The sequence below is a fragment of the Struthio camelus genome, chromosome 11 (genome assembly GCF_040807025.1).
Source record: "Struthio camelus isolate bStrCam1 chromosome 11, bStrCam1.hap1, whole genome shotgun sequence".
Lineage (NCBI taxonomy): Eukaryota > Metazoa > Chordata > Aves > Struthioniformes > Struthionidae > Struthio > Struthio camelus.
The window spans coordinates 4358537-4375518 of NC_090952.1; the positions used below are offsets into that span (position 1 = coordinate 4358537).

Here is a 16982-nt window from a genome sequence, read left to right on the forward strand (position 1 = left end):
TCCTGCCCTTTCTTTTCTTCCTGTGTCCACTCTGCCTTCCAGGGAGCCAATGCTCTCTTGCACAGCACCTAGCAGGAGGCATTCGGTCAAGATCTCACAATCTCTCTGGAAATGGGGTGCATGTGGGGAAGCAGGGGAGAGCTAGAGGAGCCCTTTCTAGTGTTTTCTTCCCTGCAGTCCTGTTAAAGCACCCTGGCCAGCTTGGTTAATTGGCTGTGAGCTCCCTGCTCTGGCAGCACCTGGAGGTGGGAACGCTTGCCCCGCTCTGTGGCAGGCTGTGGTCATCTTCCTCAGACTACAGCGACAGCCCGAGGAACGCAAGCTGTTCACACCCCGCCTTGGATGATGCTGGCTCGTACTACCAGGTACGAGTGTCCAAATTGTGTCCGTGCCAGGCTCTAAGCTCCCCTCCTCCCCCAGCCTGGTCCAGCTTGTCTTGTAGCCTCACACCAGTTGCAGGCCTCTCATGGAGCTGTGCCTGTGGGATATTAGATAAAAGCTGAGCTGGTAGCAACCCAGGCAACAGTTTTTTTCTGTTGTTCTAAGTCAGGAAGTTTCCCATTCTCCACTGGGCGGTTACTTTATCATCACCAGGAGCTGGAGTAAGGGTCCCCCAGTATCATCTGTCCTTGCAGCAGCCCCTGGTTGCATGTAAGCTCACAGTGCTGAAACCACTCCGGAGCCAAGCTCATCTCGGGGAGGTGGTAGCACCCCGCACTGGCCTCTGACTGGGGTTGCCATGATGAGCCCAGCAAGGTACCCCTGGCTGCAGACCCTCAAATCAGGAGATCTGCACTTGGATTTGTGACCGTCCCTTCCAGCTCCACCAACGTAAAGCAGCACAGACCGTTCGTGGTGACAGGTGAGCTCCCAAAATCCTGTGCAGAGGGCCAGACCTGAGGGATGCTGTCTAGGGTGTCAGGAAAAGAGATGCAGGACAGGGTGGCAGTTCCTGTCCTGGGAGATCTCGCATATGACAAAGGCTTAGGGGAAGCGTTTGACCCTCTGGATGCCCCAGTCCCCCTTGACCGCTGTTAGAGCCTCCACACAGGGCGCAAGTGGGCTGGTATTGGGGCAGATTCCTCCTTGTGCCTGGCCCAGCACCCTGCCAATGGGGCAGGCCAGGGACCAAGGCCTCTGCTGGCCTTGCCCCCTCATTCATCTGGTCTGCAGAGCTTTTATTTGTATCGTTTCTTTTTAAAGATGTCCAGTTGGTGTGGGAAAGCAAATTTCCTGTTGCTTTAATTAGATTGTGCGAGAATAAATAGCAAGACGAAGGGACTCCCAGCCTGGCCTGGCTTTGTTTTGATCTCTTGTTTTTCACTTCTGATGCAAACAACAGGAAATCCAGCATGGATGAAGTTCAGCTGGATGTGGCTCCCACGTCCCTGCGGACTGACCGGTGACCCCCTGCTTCTTTCTTTCTCCCTGCAGGATGCTGACTCTGGGACTGAGCTGGCCTGTCAGTGCTGGGGGTGGCCCATCTCTCCTCTGGGAGATTTGATCCTATCGTAGAGACAAAAACGGATCTGAGTTAAAGCAAGGCCCTTCATAGCCCAGTTTCCCCCTCACTGCTTAGCAGATGGTGCTCAGGGCAGGGCAGTGGCTTGAGGAAGCCCCTGTGCATGGGGTTATATAGGCAGAGCAGTGCTGTGACGGAGGGCCAGGCCACCCCTAGGTCTCCCTACTGAGGACCCAGGCTCTTGCAAGGCCTAGATGTGAACTCGGAGGTGGCTAGGTTTCTGGGGGCCACCCACCAGGGTGGAGAGGCTCAGGCTGTGCCCTGCATCCTCATCATACCTCATTTCTTCCTGTGTGGGACAAACACGGCCCAGACCTAGGCACCAGCCTCCCAGGCCTGCTGCTGTGGCACAGAAGGGTGTGGGTGAAGGAGATTCACGGGCCATCCCTCCTCTGCCCCACGCTCATGGGTCATGGCTGCTCTGATGGCCTCCTGACTTTGAGCCTGGCACGACGCGCCGTGGTGTTTGGAGCCTGTGCTTTCAGGTAGGGGGAGGCTCTGACCCGTTTGTGCAGACCCACAGACCCTAGGGGTCTTGCCCCAAACCTTCCCACGTGCAAACCGACTGAAGCAATTGTGCTGTCTGCCTGAGTCTGCTGGCAGTCCAGGAGGACAGCTCAGGGTGGGAGAGCTCCCTGTCCCTCTGCTGTCTCCCCCAAAACTCAAAAGCTCAGCCAGGCATAGCTTTCACTGCCTGCAGTAACGGGGAAGGGAAGACTCGGGACCCAGGACATGGGGCTGTGTACGCAGGTTGGTGGCAGGAGGGTCATATTGCCATTAGCTCGGCTTGCCTTGCTAACGGCTCTCCACACCCAGAGATGTCAGCCCTGGGAATCATTTAGACAAGACAAAGTGGCATACGGAAGGGCAGGTAAGCTGTCCTGCTGCCCCTTCTGGACTCGTCTCTGAGCCCTGTGCGTTCTGCTCCTGGGTCAGGCACAAAATTGCTCTGAGAGCTGCAGGAGCTGCTTCAGACCCGGCAAAGCAGGGTCTCCAACCCCAAGGAAAGAGACTGGTTGAGGTGGGCACGCTTGCGAGTCCTGGAGGGAGCAGCCAGCCCGCTGCAGTATGTGCTCAGCTCCTGGGGAGTGGACAGGTCAGTCCTGAAGGACTGAGGAAGCGCATACCCCTTTCCCAGGGATGCCCTGAGCCACCTCCAAAGCATGAGTGGAGCAGCACAGCCCCCAGCCAAGCGTGCCCGTGTCCCAGGATAGGAGTAGGGATGGCGGGAGCAGAGCTGAGCCTGGCCACTATCTTCATAGCCATTTTCCATGGGAAAATCCTTCTCTCCGTCCCCAGCCACAAGCACACTGTTTCCTCCCGCTAGCCCAGTACCAGGGCACAGCTGGGTGCCAGAGGTGCAACCTGGCCATAGGGGTGAGGTGCTCCTGCCCCACAGCCCCAGGCAGCCCCTACGCTCCAGCCGGGACAGGGAGCCCTGTGTGGCTCTTGCTTTTGTCCGGCCTCTCCTTTCCCAGCTCCTCCCTGAGAAAAAAGGGCCAAGACTCAAACCCACCAAAAACTGGAAAAACAAACAAACAAGCAGGAAACCCCCTAATGTCAAACAGATGGGGCTTTAAATAGCATTGGGCGAGGGACTGCAGGGAGAGCTGCGCTCAGGGGGGCTGGACAGAGCTGCATGTGGAGATATGGCACCCAAATATGACCAGGTCACCTGCCTGCAGACAGCTAGGGAAACGGAGGCACAGGGCAGAGCAACCCCTCTGTGTCCACGTCCCTGAGTGCCGAGGGGCATTTGGGGCTCAGCTTGGTGGAGAGAAGCGCAAAGGGTGAGACAAAGGCTGGGGAGGGGGGTAGCCCAATCCCCCCACCTCCCCACCCTCATTGTCCCCCTCCAGCTGGCTGGTCAAGGCTCACGTCACCCTCCCCAGCCCTGGCACCAACTGCCTCCCATTTCTACCCCTAGCCTGAACGGGGGAGCGTGGGGAGGTCTCAGCCCAGGGCAGGGAGGAAACGCAGGGGTCCCAGATGGGGAGGGGGATCGAGGAGGGACCCCGGCTGGATGGAGGACACAGGGGCTGGGGGGCACGCAGGAGACAAGGGGTGTCGCAACCTGGATGGGGGGGGGGGGCACGTGGGGGTGCCAGGCCAGGGCAGGGAGGACACGGAGGGGGCCGGCGCTCCCGGCACCGCCCCGGGGGCGGTCCCGTCCCGTCTCGTCCATCCCAGCCCTGCCCTCCCCGTCCCGACCCGTCCCGTCCCGTCCCGTCCCGTCCCGTCCGTCGGCCGGCCCCGCTCCGCTTCGCGTTTCCCCGCGGCCCGGCTATAAAGCGGGGAGGCGGCGGCGGCGGCGGCGGCGGGCCGGGAGGGCGGCGGCGCGGAGCCGAGCGGAGCGGGGCGCCCAGGTAAGCGCGGCCGCGGCAGCCGGGGCGCCCCCGGCCCGCGGGGCCGCCGCGACGGGGGTCGGCGCCGGCCCGCTGCCTGCGGCACCGCCGCGGCCCCGACGGCGGCTCGGGGGCACCGGGCACGTTGGCGCCGCGGACCCCGGCGCATCGCCGGTGCCCGGCCGAGCCGCCCCGCACGGGGTGCGCAGGCTGCCGGGCCCCGCTGAGCCCTGCCGTCTCCCTCGCAGGCCCCGGAGATGAGCTCGCTGCTGGCTATGAAGGACCGCAAGGTGGTGACCATCCTGCATTACCCCGGCGTGGGCATGAACGCCAGCAAGGCCGGTGGCGGGCCGCACCTCGCCGGCGCGGCGGCGATGCCGGCCTCTGCGGCCCCGGCACCTGCAAAGGCATCCTCCTTCGCCCTGCAGACGGGCCCCCATCTCCTGGCCAGCATGCACCTCCAGAAACTCAACAGCCAGTACCACGCCATGGCGGGGCCGGGGCCCCCGGCTGAGCCTGGTTCACTGCCCGGCTGGGGCTTCGGGGCTCAGCCCCTGGGCCCGGGGACTCTGCCACCCTCGGCTGGCACCCACAGCCCTGGTATCATCGACTCGGACCCCGTGGATGAGGAGGTCCTCATGTCTTTGGTGGTGGAGCTGGGCCTCGACAGGGCCAACGAGCTGCCGGAGCTGTGGCTTGGGCAGAACGAGTTTGACTTCGCTGCGGACTTCCCGGCTGGCTACTGAGGTCGGGAGGCCACTGGGAGCACAAAGGCCAGTCGCGGCAGGATGTGCTCGGCTTGCCGGGTGCCCGGCCCCCACGGTGGCTTTGTGCTGCTGAGATGTGCTGGGTGCGCAGACGTGCCCAGCTGCCAGGGCTGCCCCACCTGGGGGCAGGGGCATGGGACGGGGCCAGAGGCAGCGAGGGGGCCCTGTGCGTCCCTGGAGTTGGACTAGTGCGAGAGGAGGGTGGGAAGGGGCCGCCCTCGGGGCTGGATGACGGTTTGAGCAGTGGAGGGGCTGGTTTGCTGTGGCCAGCCAGGTGGAGGTCTCAAGCAGCTGTTTAATAAAATCCTAAAGGACTTGTCCTGCCTGGCAGACCCCCCCTCTCCCTGCCGTGCTCAGCACTGGGCCTTGGGGGTGGCAGGTCCCTGTCTTGTTCTCTGCGCTGGGGGGGCCGTGGGGCAGTGCTGGGACCCCATCCCACTCCCTGCCGGGAGGGGGATCCTGGGGAGCGGCAGGACTCATGGGGACAAGCATGGGGTGGGAGGAGGGCCTGCAGGACAGCCCGTGCCTCCTCCCTGTGTGTCTCCTGCCCTGAGCTCTTATGAGCCAGGCTGGGGCTAGTGTGGGGGAAGAGCCCTACTTGCCGTACCCATTGTGCCCCCCTGCGTTACCTGCGAGGGTGGGACCAGTTCCACATCTTATCCTGCTGCATCCCCGCATGGGGGGGATGCTGCGGGGACCCGCCGAGGTCTTGTAGCCAAGAACACCGAGCCCTGGGGCTGCAGCCCCCTGTAACAGCGTGCCCAGCTCCAGGCAGCCCCGTGGAGGGGCTGCTTTGCTCAGCTCCCTTTCTGGGGACGAGGGTACCACCGTGGTGTTGCTGCCTGTACCAAGGGCCCCATTGCACCATGCAGGGAGATGCTGGCCTCCCCAGGGGGGTTGGATGGGCTGTGGGGGACCGCTGGCCCCACAAGCTGCTTCCTGGAGCTGATGCTTAGGCCACGAGCCGAGTTTGAGCAGAGTTTGGGGAGTCAAGCGGGGCCTGTGGGATCTCAGCTCCATCCTGTGGTTGTAGCTGAAACACCGGGACAGAGACTGATGCTGCAGCCATGGGCGGGCTGAGACAGAGCCTCCTGCCTAGTGTCCCGCAGTGGGAGAGGGGAGGGCAGCGGTCCTGCACACGTGTAGTGACTTTGACGGTCCTGGCGCCAACAAGGCCATAGTGCCCAGCACAGGCCCTCAGGGCAGCATCACACTACGTGAGCCCCACGCGGCTGCTGGGCTCTGGAAGCCGTGTGATACAGCTGAGGGGGTTTAGGATAATCAGGGGTCTCTGAGTCCCCTGGCACCTCCATCCGGGGGTTGTCTGACCCCCTGGCACTCCGTTCCCAAACCACAGGTAGAAACTGAGGCGGAGGATGGGGGCCGCCCCATAGTGACAGAGTGAGAGGAGGGATCACACGTCCCCACTGCAGGCACGGCGAGCCCCTTGCCCCACCTGTCCCTGCGTCCCACCTTGGGTGCTCTGGGGCTGGGGGTTGGACGGGGTCGCTGAGCTGCGGTTGCTGGCATCGTCACAGACACCGGTTTGTGGCACGTCCCACGTGGGACAGGCTCCCCCCGGGCTGTCTGCTGCTTGGAAACTGTCCCTAGCTGGGGTTGCTTCCTGCAGAGAGGCGGTGGGGGCACCTCGCCCACGCAGGCCACGGCTGGGGCCCCTCAGCAACCCCCCACGGGCAGCACACCCGGGGTGTCACGGGAAACGGGGCTGTGGGGCAGTCAACAAAGTTTTCCCGTAATAAGAGACCTCCCGCAGCCAGCCCCAGCTCCCGGGGTCACGCAGCTGGGGGAGGACATCCCTCGTGTTCAAAAACCAGCCCTTGCTGGACCTGGGAAAAGCTTGGATCGGAGAGGGAAAAGGCTGTTTAGAGGCTAAGACGAAGATAAAACCATCCCTGTGGCGCCAGGCTGTGGTGTGGGGAGGGGTGGGCGCCTGGTCTCCCTGCGGACGTGGGAGCCGGGGCCCGCGGCCACCGCTGCCCTCGCCGCCCCGGGGTCCCCGTGGAGGCAGCTGGGGGGAGCCGGTACACACCTCCCCCCCCCCCCGGCCGTTAACTGCGGTTCCATAACTAAAAGGGAAGCGGGGTTGGGGGGGGGGGGGGCTGGCGCGGGAGGCGGCGCTGGAGCCCTCCGGCCGGCAGGGGGCGCCGCCCGCCCCGCCGCCGCCCGAGCGGATATCCGCGGCCGGCCGGAAGCGGCGGCCCTTTCGCCGAGGGAGCGCAGCCATGGTGAGCGCGCCGCGCCGCCGCTCCCGCCGCCCATCCGCCGCCCATCCGCCGCCCATCCGCCGCCCATCCGCCGCCATCCGCCGCCATCCGCCGCCATCCGCCGCCGGCCCCCCCCGCCTGGGCCTCTCCGGGGGGGGGGGGGGAGCCCGCTGGGGGAGGGCGCCGAAGGGGGCGGCGAGCGGGGCTGGGGCGGGGGGCCGCGGTTGGGGAGGGGGGTGCCGGTGCCGGTCCGTAACGCGTGCCCTCCTGTAGGCCCGCGGCCCGAAGAAGCACCTCAAGCGCGTGGCGGCGCCGAAGCACTGGATGCTGGACAAGCTGACGGGCGTTTTCGTAAGTAGGGGCGGCTGCGGGAGAGGCCTGTGAGCCCTGCCCCGGCCCGGATGCCCCGCTGTTGGACCCTTCCCCCCCCCTTCCCCCGACGGCAGCCCCGGGGCGCTTGAGGAGGGAGCGGGGGGGGGCGTGCGCCACCGGGCGCTGCTGCCCTGCTCCTCTCCCTGTAGAGGAGGGCCCGCCGGGTGAGCAGGCCCTTTGTCTTTCCTTTTCTGTTGCTTTCCTGGCGGCGTTTTTGCGGAGGGGCTTGTTGCCCTCTGCTGAGGGGCAGTCATGAGAGAAGCCCTCTCTGAAGCAGTCTGTGAGAAGGATGGATGGGGGGGGGTCTCTCAGCCTCAAGTCTTTCTCAGCTTCCTTGTAGCCTTCAGCAACTTTCTCCTGCTCCACTTTACAGTCCAAAAGGATAGATGGGTCCCCCTTTGGGTAAGGGGTTTACAAGATGGATGGGAAACATTCTCTGTCTTTACTGAGAGTGCGTGTAGGTGATAGTGGTGAACTGAGGGAGTTTGGTTATGTAATGCGGAAGGGGGTATCTGCCATCAGATATTCTGTGAGTAGTTTTTAATATTTCTCTTTGCTTATAAGGGGTAAAGCGATTAGATAGCAAGGCCTGGGCTCTGTGCAGCTGTCCTCAGATGTTGTCATGAGAGGTATTGGAGTGTTCTTACTCCTTTGGGAAGCAGCAGTTGATAGCTGCCAGTATGTTTGAGCAACCAGAGTAAGACTTTTTCTGTTTGCAGGCACCCCGTCCATCAACAGGCCCTCACAAGCTGAGGGAGTGCCTTCCACTCATCATCTTCCTGAGGAACAGACTGAAGTATGCCTTGACAGGAGATGAAGTCAAAAAGATCTGCATGCAGAGGTTCATCAAGATAGACGGCAAAGTTCGCACAGACATCACCTATCCTGCTGGCTTCATGGGTTAGTGAAAAGGGTTGGGGCAGATACTAAATTTGGTGAGCAGTTGTGCAGGATCCATGCTGGAGCAGGTACACCGCTATAGGGAGAGTCTCCCCAGTGGGGAGAGTGCTTCTAGAAATGCATCCTGGTTTTAGAACTTGTTGAACAAATTGCATAAAGCTGCTGTTGCAGATTCTGTTGGCATGGTGACTGACGTTAGCTAGTAGCTTCTCCTCTTACCCTGTTTATTGCTGTTTTTCCTTCATTGAAGTAGATTGGTAAACTACAGATGTCTCATAGGGCTGTTCTGGTACAGTGGGGGGAATATTTTGTGAGGCTGGCAAGATTTGGAGGAAGGGTGCCAAGTTAGGCTGAAAAAGCAAAACTATATAAGCAGTTGTGGTTTCATTTATAGATGTGCTCTGCTGTGAACGTCATCTGCATATATGAATGTTTAAGTGTTGACAACTGTTATTTTATTTCTGTATCTGAAATCAGATGTCATCAGCATTGAGAAAACAGGCGAGCATTTCCGCTTGGTGTATGATACCAAGGGCCGTTTTGCTGTTCACCGCATCACAGCTGAAGAGGCGAAGGTGAGGGGCTTGATCTTGATGTAAGCATGGACCAAGCTGGGTTTTGTTGGGGCAATGTCTCATGTCTGGTATCTCCTGAATAGGAGCTGTTTTCTGTCTTCCCTGAGAGCTCAGTCTGCACCATCTTTCAGGAGATTGGGGACATCTCCTTTTTTGGTTGTGGTATGGAGTCTTCAGGGGTGTAGGTGATGGTGAGTCTTCAGGGGTGAAGGTCTGTAGGTGATGTGAGGCCAACTTACAGCCCTTTCTGTAGGGGTGTTTGGTGCTTGAGTGATTGCTGCTGTCAAGGACTGGATTCCCTTTATAGACAGCTTTCTCTAAGCCCTTTTAGGTTGGTGGGCACGGCTTTGCTGTGGTTTAGCAAGCCTTAATGTAGAGCATCACAAGGCAACAGTGATGAGAAACTGTGCAAACCTTGTTGCTGCTGTACTGCCCATGGTGCAAAAGTCAGACCCTTCAACTGAAGTGTTTTGCCTTGTGGGCCCCCAAGGGATTGGTGATAGTGGGAGTGCTGTCCTGGCTCTGCCTCTAAGCAGCTGGATAGTGGGGGCCTTTCTGTGTCACACCTGCAACGTATGTTGCTGCTTTAGTGTTTTTGCAAGTAAAGGGTTACGTCTTCTATGTGCTGAATGCTTACGGTAGTTCAACAGGCAAAAGCATTTGAATCCTAGAACCACTTTGATGCAACGTAGAGCAAAGCTGCTGCTTGTGTGTCTTTCAGTTGAGGAGCCAGAAGTGGAGTATGCAGCATGAAAGGCTTCATAGGCAAGAACTGCTTGGAGACAGAAATGAGATGGTTCTGGAAACCTTGCTCCAAGGCAGGAGCTGTTTCCAGAGGCAGTTACTTGATGCCTGGAGTCTTATTGATTGAGCAGTTCCGTACACTTAGTTTTTCGGCTGAAACTGAGGAGCTGTGTGCGCACACACAGCTTGTCCCCTTTATGGTCATCCAGCGGCAGAAAGGGCCTTAAGTTGAGGGGAATGGGCTGAAACAGTACTAGTTGTGAAGGCTTTGCTTTGGCAGTGCTTTTCGAAGCTTGATTGTGAACAACTGGACCACCTTTGATGTTGAAAAGGGTTCTTGAGCTCTTCTAGAACAGACACAGGATGGTATTTACAAAACTGCTCTCTAGCCCTGTATGTTTGCAAGTGACTTCTGCGTACAGTTGCTCAGGCCAAGTGTGCTGGTTTTTCTAAGCTGCAAGCCTGCCCTCTGGTTCATATGTCCCTAATGGAAGGCTGTGCAGGCATGTAGTGATGCCAAGGGGAGAGCTGTCTGGCTGGTTGCTGTATTCTCTATGGCTGTGCTTGGGGTGGCTCCAGCATGCATTTGTGGCCTCTTCTCTTGCACTGGGATTTGGTTTCGTCTCTGGCTAGTGATCAGTGTTGCACCGTGAGCCCCAGTGTGAATGTGAAGGAGTTCAGGTTAAAGGCTGAAGGGAAAGCAGAGTGCGTTTGAGAAGGGGTACAGATTTCTTGTAGGCCCTGCGAAAAGGCAGCCTCTGCCTCCTGTGTGTGACCAACAGAGCTTTGAAGGCAAAATAAGGAAACTCTACCTTTGCATATGCTTTCCTAGGAAAATACATCCAGTGTTTGTAGAGAGACTGGAACCCCGAGCAGAAGGCTTCAGAAGGGTTGGCATTTGTTTGCAGTATCAGGCTGTGTGCTGGTACTGATGTGAGATCCTCAGTAGCTATAGAAAGCTGTTCCAAAAAAGCAGGCGTTTTCTGGTGGGGCTATGGCATAGCTGCATGGCAGCCCTGGGAGAGGAGTTGCTGGGCCTGTGAACTGAGTAGCAGTGAGTTGCTGTCCAGTCTCCTCTGGGGCTTCCAAGTCCTGAAATGTGCCCGAATGCTTTGCTCAGGGACTGAGACGTGGTGTGGCTGGCAGGCTCTCTGAGGGGGGAACATGTGTGCTAGAGTGCCCTGGGCTGTGGTGCAGCTCTCTGCCTCAGCTAAGCAGAGTTGGCTTTTGTTTGCAGTATAAGTTGTGCAAGGTGAGGAAGATCTTTGTGGGCACCAAAGGAATCCCTCATCTGGTTACCCATGACGCCCGCACCATCCGCTATCCAGACCCCCTCATCAAGGTGAATGATACTATCCAAATTGACCTGGAGACAGGCAAGATCACAGACTTCATCAAGTTCGACACAGGTAGGTCTCACCACGTCAATCTGTAAGACTCTGTGCTCCCCAGAGGCATTACTGCTGGACAGCAGCATAGAAGTTTACTACAGCTGCTGGGCGCCTTCCCTTTGAAGCAGAGACGGCAATGGCAGCAGCCTTGTGAACGGCATTGTTGTTCCCCTGAGGCATCTGCAGCTCTAACTGCAGTTGGGATTGCTGTTGGAATGAGGAGTGGCCTGATGATCTGTCAAGCTACTTGCCCAGTAGTAAAAAAGACCTTTCCTTGGTGCTGATGCAACAAGTGATCAAGTGATGGGGAATGTTTTATATAGGCCTTGGGGCTTTACTGGGGTGTGCCAAGGTTCCCACAGGATGTAGGCATTAAAAGTTGTGCCCTTGTGTTCTGGTGGCCACTCTGAGTCCCTGCACTGCTTTGCCCATGCTGTTCTTCTGCAGCAGTGCTCCTGAAGGACCCATGTGGAAGTGGTTCATCTTGGCACCTTATGCAAATTCTTGTCCCACCAGCCTTTCCTTTGTCTTAGGTAACCTGTGCATGGTGACTGGCGGTGCCAACTTGGGCCGTATTGGTGTGATCACCAACCGGGAGAGACACCCTGGCTCATTTGATGTGGTTCATGTGAAGGACGCCAATGGCAATAGCTTTGCCACCAGACTCTCCAACATCTTTGTTATTGGCAAAGTAAGTGTGCACAAACAAAAGGAGGATTGGTCCTCTCCTGTTGTTGGGGGGCTGCTGGTTGAAGACAGGAGCTGTTCCTGTCTTCTGTAGGCGAATGCCTTCCCACCCTTTGTCCCTGCAGGGTAAAGCTTCAGTTGTGGCATCAGCCCTGGCTCCATTCCCTGTGGTTCTGTCTTCTGCAGGCTGATGGGTCTGGGAAGGGGAAGCTGCTGAAAATTTAGAAGGGGTGGTGGTGTTTTCAAGAAAAAGCTGTGTGGCTTTTTAAAACATGTTAAAGTTTGGAACTGTGCCTATCAGGTGGTGAGGCAGTCTTGGCAATGACCCAGATTGAGAGTCCTGAGAGGCCTTTTCCCAAGACAACGACTTTTGGCACCCTTTGTGGCCTCTTGTTCAGGCTCTGAAAGAGCTGTTTTGGTTTTAGCTAAAATGCCTTCCTCAGGGATGTAAATGAAAGACGCTAGGCTTTTACACCGCAGCACCCTGCTGGGCTTCTGTTGGACAAATGACGTGGGTATTTCTGACTGGCCAGGCTCTAGGATGATCAGGAATTTGCTCCTTTTTCTCCTCTGTTCCTCTCTGGGTTTCTTGATGTGACATGGCTTCTTCTTTCTTGCTTCAGGGCAACAAGCCATGGATCTCCCTGCCCCGTGGAAAGGGGATTCGCCTGACCATTGCTGAAGAGAGAGACAAGAGACTGGCAGCCAAACAGAGCAGTGGGTAACTCCAGCTTAGGCACAGCAGCAGTTTGTCAATTAAACTGTTTACCAAACTGAAGGTTGTAGGTGTTGTCCTTCCTCTGCCCTGAGTCTTGTTCAGTCTAGGTCTGAGAACTGTCTCTTCTACTGGCCTCCATGGACAGACCCTCTCTATCCTGTTCGGGCCTAAAGGCTTGCGATTCATTGGCTGTAGTCCCAAACATGGATTCTATCTGGAAAGACATGGTGGCAATGCTGTGACTCTTTGCAGGAGGTCTGTCCCTTCCAGACAAAAAGGATCTATTTGGGAAGACTGGCTGCTTCTGCATGGGTTCTGGGCCCCAGTGGGGAAAAAACGTCAGGAGGTGTAACCCAACTGGTTCAGGTGGTGGCAAAAACCCTATTTGCCCTGCTGTCGCATAGCTGCCTTTGCCTGTGGGCAGAACCAAGGGGCTCGAGCTATGGAAGGGGCTCAGACCTCACATGGCAGAGAGGACTCAAGTATTGTGAGTCTGAAGGGACAAAGCAACTGATGTGGTTTTGTCCATTGTTGCTGGGGGGGGCAGGAGGGGACCTTCCTACTGTGGGCTGTCAATAGCATTGAGCTGGACTGGTCCTGAGCTCTGCTGGGGGTTTTCTTAGCTCACAGCTTACCTGGAGAGGGATGGAAACCCAGAAGTGCTTGGCCTGTGGAGGGAGCCTGTGACAACTGAGCAGTAACACAGTGCAGAATCACAGGCCTGGGCCTGGATGGCTGAAGAGCAGAATTTGGCCCTGAAGGGCCCAGTAACCCAGAACTGTGGTCTCCAAGGAGCACTTCCTCAAGCTTGAGGGCAGTGAGGTATCAGTCCTGGTAGAGGAAGACCGAAGTGCATTGCAACTGGAGGGACATGAGTCTGAGAGAGCATGTGGGATGCAGTTGATGGTGCATGGGGAGCTGGCCAATGTCACTGCAAGGCCACTTTGTGTGATCTCTGAAAGATCCTGGTGATCTGGGGAATGTTCTTCAGGGCTGGAGAAGGGCAAATGTCACAGACATCTTCCAGAAGGGCAAGGAGGAGGATGGGAGGAACTAGAGCCTGCTTAGCCCAGCATCAATCCCCAAGAAGGTGATGGAGCAAATCTTCCTGGGAGCTGTCTCCAGAGACAATTGTGGCCAAGAAGGAGTTTAGGAAGAAGCAGCAGCTATTTACCAATGGCAAGTGGTGTCAGGCCTTCTCTGACTACCTGCTGGGATGCAGGGGTGAGAGGAAAGTGGTAGATATTTCACACTTTGTCTTTTACAAACTTTTTAGTCCAGTCCCCCCTAGTCGTCTTATCACAGAATAGTTGTGGTTGGCAGGGACCTCTGGTGATCATCTGGTTCAACCCCCCTGCTGAAGCAGGGTGACCTGGAGCAGGTTGACCAGGACCATGTCCAGTCAGGTTCTGAATATTTCCAAGGATGGAGTCTCACTAACTCTATGGGCAACTGGTTCCAGTGTTCAACCACTCAGAGCAAAAAAGTGGTGTTTTTTTGTTTGTTTGTTTGTTCTGTTATGGGTTTGGGGGGGGTGTTTTTTTGTTTTGTTTTTTTTTTTTCCTTGTATTTGGAAGGAATTTCGTTCTGGTTCAGCTGGTGCCTGTTGCCCCTTCTCCTGGCATTGGGCACCACTGAGAAGAGGCTGTCCCCATCCTCTTGATACCCTTCCATCAGGTATTTATGTACACTGTTAATATGCTCCCTGGGCCTTCTATACTCCAGGCTGAAAAATCCCAGTCTCAGCCTCGGCTCATGAGAGATGATTGACTAGAGGGACTGGATCATTACCTTTGAACAGCTGAGAGGAATCTTTCTGATGCAGCCCAGGATACCATTGACGGCCTGTCTTGCAAGGGCATGTTGCTGGCTCATGTTCAACTTGCTGTCCAAGGGTACCCTCAGCTCCTTCTCTACCAAGCTGCTCTGGAGCTTGTTGGCCTCCAGGCCTCGGGCCTGCGGTTATTTCTCCCTAGGTGCAGGGCGCTGCACTTGCCTTCACAAGGTTTCTGTCTGCCAGTTTCTCCAGCCTGTTGAGGTCCCTCTAGATAGCAGCACAAGCCTCTGGTGTGTCAGGCACTCCTCCCAGTTCTGTGTCATCAGTGAACTTGCGGAGGGTACGCTTGGTGCCATCATCCAGGTCATTCATGAAGATGTTAAGCAGTTTTGGCCCCAGTATCAACCCCGGGGGGAGACCACTAGTGCCTGGCCTCCAGCTTGGACTTGGTGCTGCTAATCCCACCTGGCTGAGCTTGGCAGTCCAGCCAGTTTTCAGTCCACCTCACTGACCACTGATCTAGCCTGCACTTCATCAGCTGCCTATGAGGAGGTTATGGGAGACAGTGTGTCAAGAGCCTTCCTAAAGTCAACCTCTCCTGCTCTCCCCTCTTCCACCAAGCCACGCACTCCATCGTGGAAGGCTGTCAGGTTGGTTAAGCATGATTTCCCCTTCCTAAATCCGTGCTGACTAGGCCCAAGAACCTTGCTGTCCTTCCCATGCCTGGCAGTGGTAGGCAGGATTTGTTGCTCCAGAACCTTTGCCGGGATGGAGGGGAGGCTGACAGGCCTGCAGTGCCCTGGGTCCTCCTACTTCCCCTTAGATCCCAAACAGGTGAGAGATGGGCTGGAGAGGTGACAAGCAGGTGGCTATAAAACTGGCTGGCTGATTTGCTTGGGTTCCTGCCCTTGGCTCAGCATGGGAGGGACAGCGTCTGGGCCCTGGACAAGTATGGGGCTCTGCTGCCTCTGACAGACATGGACACACGGGCGTGAGCGCAGCAGGGGCCCCCGCGCTGGTCGGGAGCGGGAGCACAGGAGGTAGGAGGAGAGGCCAAGGGCGCTGGGTGCGTTGGTCTCGGAGAAGAGAAGGCGCAGGGGGATGTTGCTGCTGGCTGCAACTGCCTCACTGCCTGGGAGGGTGGGGAGAGGATGGAGGCAGAGGCTTGGCAGAGGTGCCCGGGGACAGGGGGAGGTGCAGTGGCACGAGTTGCGCGCGGAGAAATTCCCATCCGAGGTGGGAGGACACTGGGTGGGACGCCTCTGGGTGGTGCAAGAGTGGAGCAGGGGCCCGGGGTGCAGGGGGAATGCATGCGTGGGGACAGGCCCACTTTGACGGTGCCAGGCCCAGGGAAAGCTGAGCTGGCAGCAGGAGGTCGGAGCAGAGCCCTCCAGAAGCCCCTTTGCGCCCCAGCGGCTCTGTCTTTCTGGAGCCCAGCCAACGGCTTTCTCTCCAGCTCTGCCTGGCTTTGCCTTCAGGGCCTTCGCTAGTCTGTCTCTTGGGAGGGCGCTGACAGCAAGGACCAGAGGGCAAAAGGCTTCCCAAGCGTTTATTCCAAGTAGGGAATGGCCGTAGCCTGACGACTGTTTGTGTGCACGTCGGTGTGCGTGGGATGTTTGTGCTTGAAGGTGCCCGTCTGTGGCAGGCTTGCTGTGCTCTGGGGCAGTATTTGTGTGGCCCCCAGGAGAGAGCGTGGCTCTGGCTGCCCGCCTGAGGCGGCAGGTCCTCCTTACATGCCGTGAGCTGGGGCAGCAAGTAGGACGTGCTCGGGGGCAAGCTGGACGCCTCCGGTGCGATCGCGCGCGCCTGTATTGCTCGGCTTGTTTGCGCTGCGCACGCTCACGGCCAGGCGCGATGTCAGGGGAGCCGCCTGGCACTTGCATCCTGGCCGCGTGTGTCTCGCTGCCCTGTGACACAGCTGCAGAAGAAAGCTGTGCGCAGAGCCCGAAGCACTGTGGTGAGGAGCGAGGGCCGTCGCCTGGGAGCCGGGGTGTCCGGGAGGGTGGTGATGGCTGTGGGGGCAAGGAGAACCGTGGGCGAGGGAGCGCGCGAGCGCAGGGCCAGCACCTGCTGCCCCCGCCAGCAAGGGCTTTCCAAAACAAGCTGTGGCTCAGGGCCGCCAGCCTCAGTGCCGCTTGCTGGGCTGGGCCGGGCCGGGGCCTTCTGCCTGCAGAAGGGCTCTGGACTCGCAGACGTACCGGGGTCCTCCTGGGGCGTGTCTCTGAAGGAGGAGGATGACTTGGCATCTGCTTTGTGCTCAGAGGGAAGCGGCCGGGGGAGAGCAAAAAACCAGAGCTGAGTGCCATCAGCTCCTGAAGCTGAGGGGACTGGTGGCCTGGGCTGACCAGGGCAGAATGGTCCATGGTGTGGGCATGCTGCGAATGGCCACCAGTGCCAAGGGAAAGGTCACGCAAGTGGTGCGCCAGTGGGATGACGCTTGTCATGGGGCCATAACAGCAGGGCTGTGCTGGAGGCCGTAAAGGGCAGCAGGGACGAAGGGTGCCAGAGGAAGGGGGCTGGGAGGATGGGTGTGGGAGATGGCTGCTGCTGTGCACGGCCCCGTCCCTCCTTGCTCTGCCTCCATCCGCCAGGCTTGAAGACAATGCAGGGCACGGAGGAGGTGCCAGCCCTTGTGCCGTAGGTGGGCTGAAAAGGAGAGCCCCAGGCATCTCCCCACCACGCACACCCAGGCAGAGCTCACCCGTCCGCTCGCTTTGCTGGTCAGTGGCCGCCACCTTGCTCACCTGGTGCAGAGGGCCTCCGGCCGCTGGCTTTGCTTCTGGGGAGCCTGATGTGGGCAGAGGCGCACTGGTGCCCTCGTCCCAAGAGCCTCCGGCCAAGGGCAAACGTGAGGCAGACTCAGCTGCTGTGGCCAGTGCTTGGGGGAGAGGCGCGCACTGCAGGTTGCCGGCTGCCTCGCTGTCAGCGTCTGTGGCCTCGCTGTCGAGCGAGCGGGGCA

General features: G+C 58.5%; 2 protein-coding genes across 2 annotated transcripts; both read left to right on the forward strand.

The window, feature by feature from the left end:
- Positions 1-3765: 3765 nt before the first annotated feature.
- On the forward strand, positions 3766-4965 carry CITED1 (Cbp/p300 interacting transactivator with Glu/Asp rich carboxy-terminal domain 1). Its single transcript, XM_068957364.1, has 2 exons — positions 3766-3888; positions 4116-4965. The coding sequence occupies exon 2, from the start codon at positions 4125-4127 to the stop codon at positions 4611-4613; it is 489 nt and encodes a 162-aa protein (XP_068813465.1). The 5' UTR covers positions 3766-3888; positions 4116-4124; the 3' UTR covers positions 4614-4965.
- A 1804-nt stretch (positions 4966-6769) lies between these two features.
- On the forward strand, positions 6770-12306 carry RPS4X (ribosomal protein S4 X-linked). Its single transcript, XM_068957189.1, has 7 exons — positions 6770-6880; positions 7133-7210; positions 7951-8131; positions 8609-8706; positions 10688-10859; positions 11375-11532; positions 12152-12306. Exons 1-7 carry the CDS (start codon positions 6878-6880, stop codon positions 12251-12253), a joined length of 792 nt encoding a protein of 263 aa, XP_068813290.1. The 5' UTR covers positions 6770-6877; the 3' UTR covers positions 12254-12306.
- The last annotated feature ends 4676 nt before the right edge of the window (positions 12307-16982 follow it).

Bases quoted from the DNA above. Each gene is read 5' to 3' on its own strand.
- CITED1 (XM_068957364.1), top strand. From the start codon at position 4,125: ATGAGCTCGCTGCTGGCTATGAAGGACCGCAAGGTGGTGACCATCCTG.
- RPS4X (XM_068957189.1), top strand. The intron at 7,211-7,950 runs GTAAGTAGGGGC...TTCTGTTTGCAG, and splicing joins ACAAGCTGACGGGCGTTTTC to GCACCCCGTCCATCAACAGG. The intron at 11,533-12,151 runs GTAAGTGTGCAC...TTCTTGCTTCAG, and splicing joins ACATCTTTGTTATTGGCAAA to GGCAACAAGCCATGGATCTC.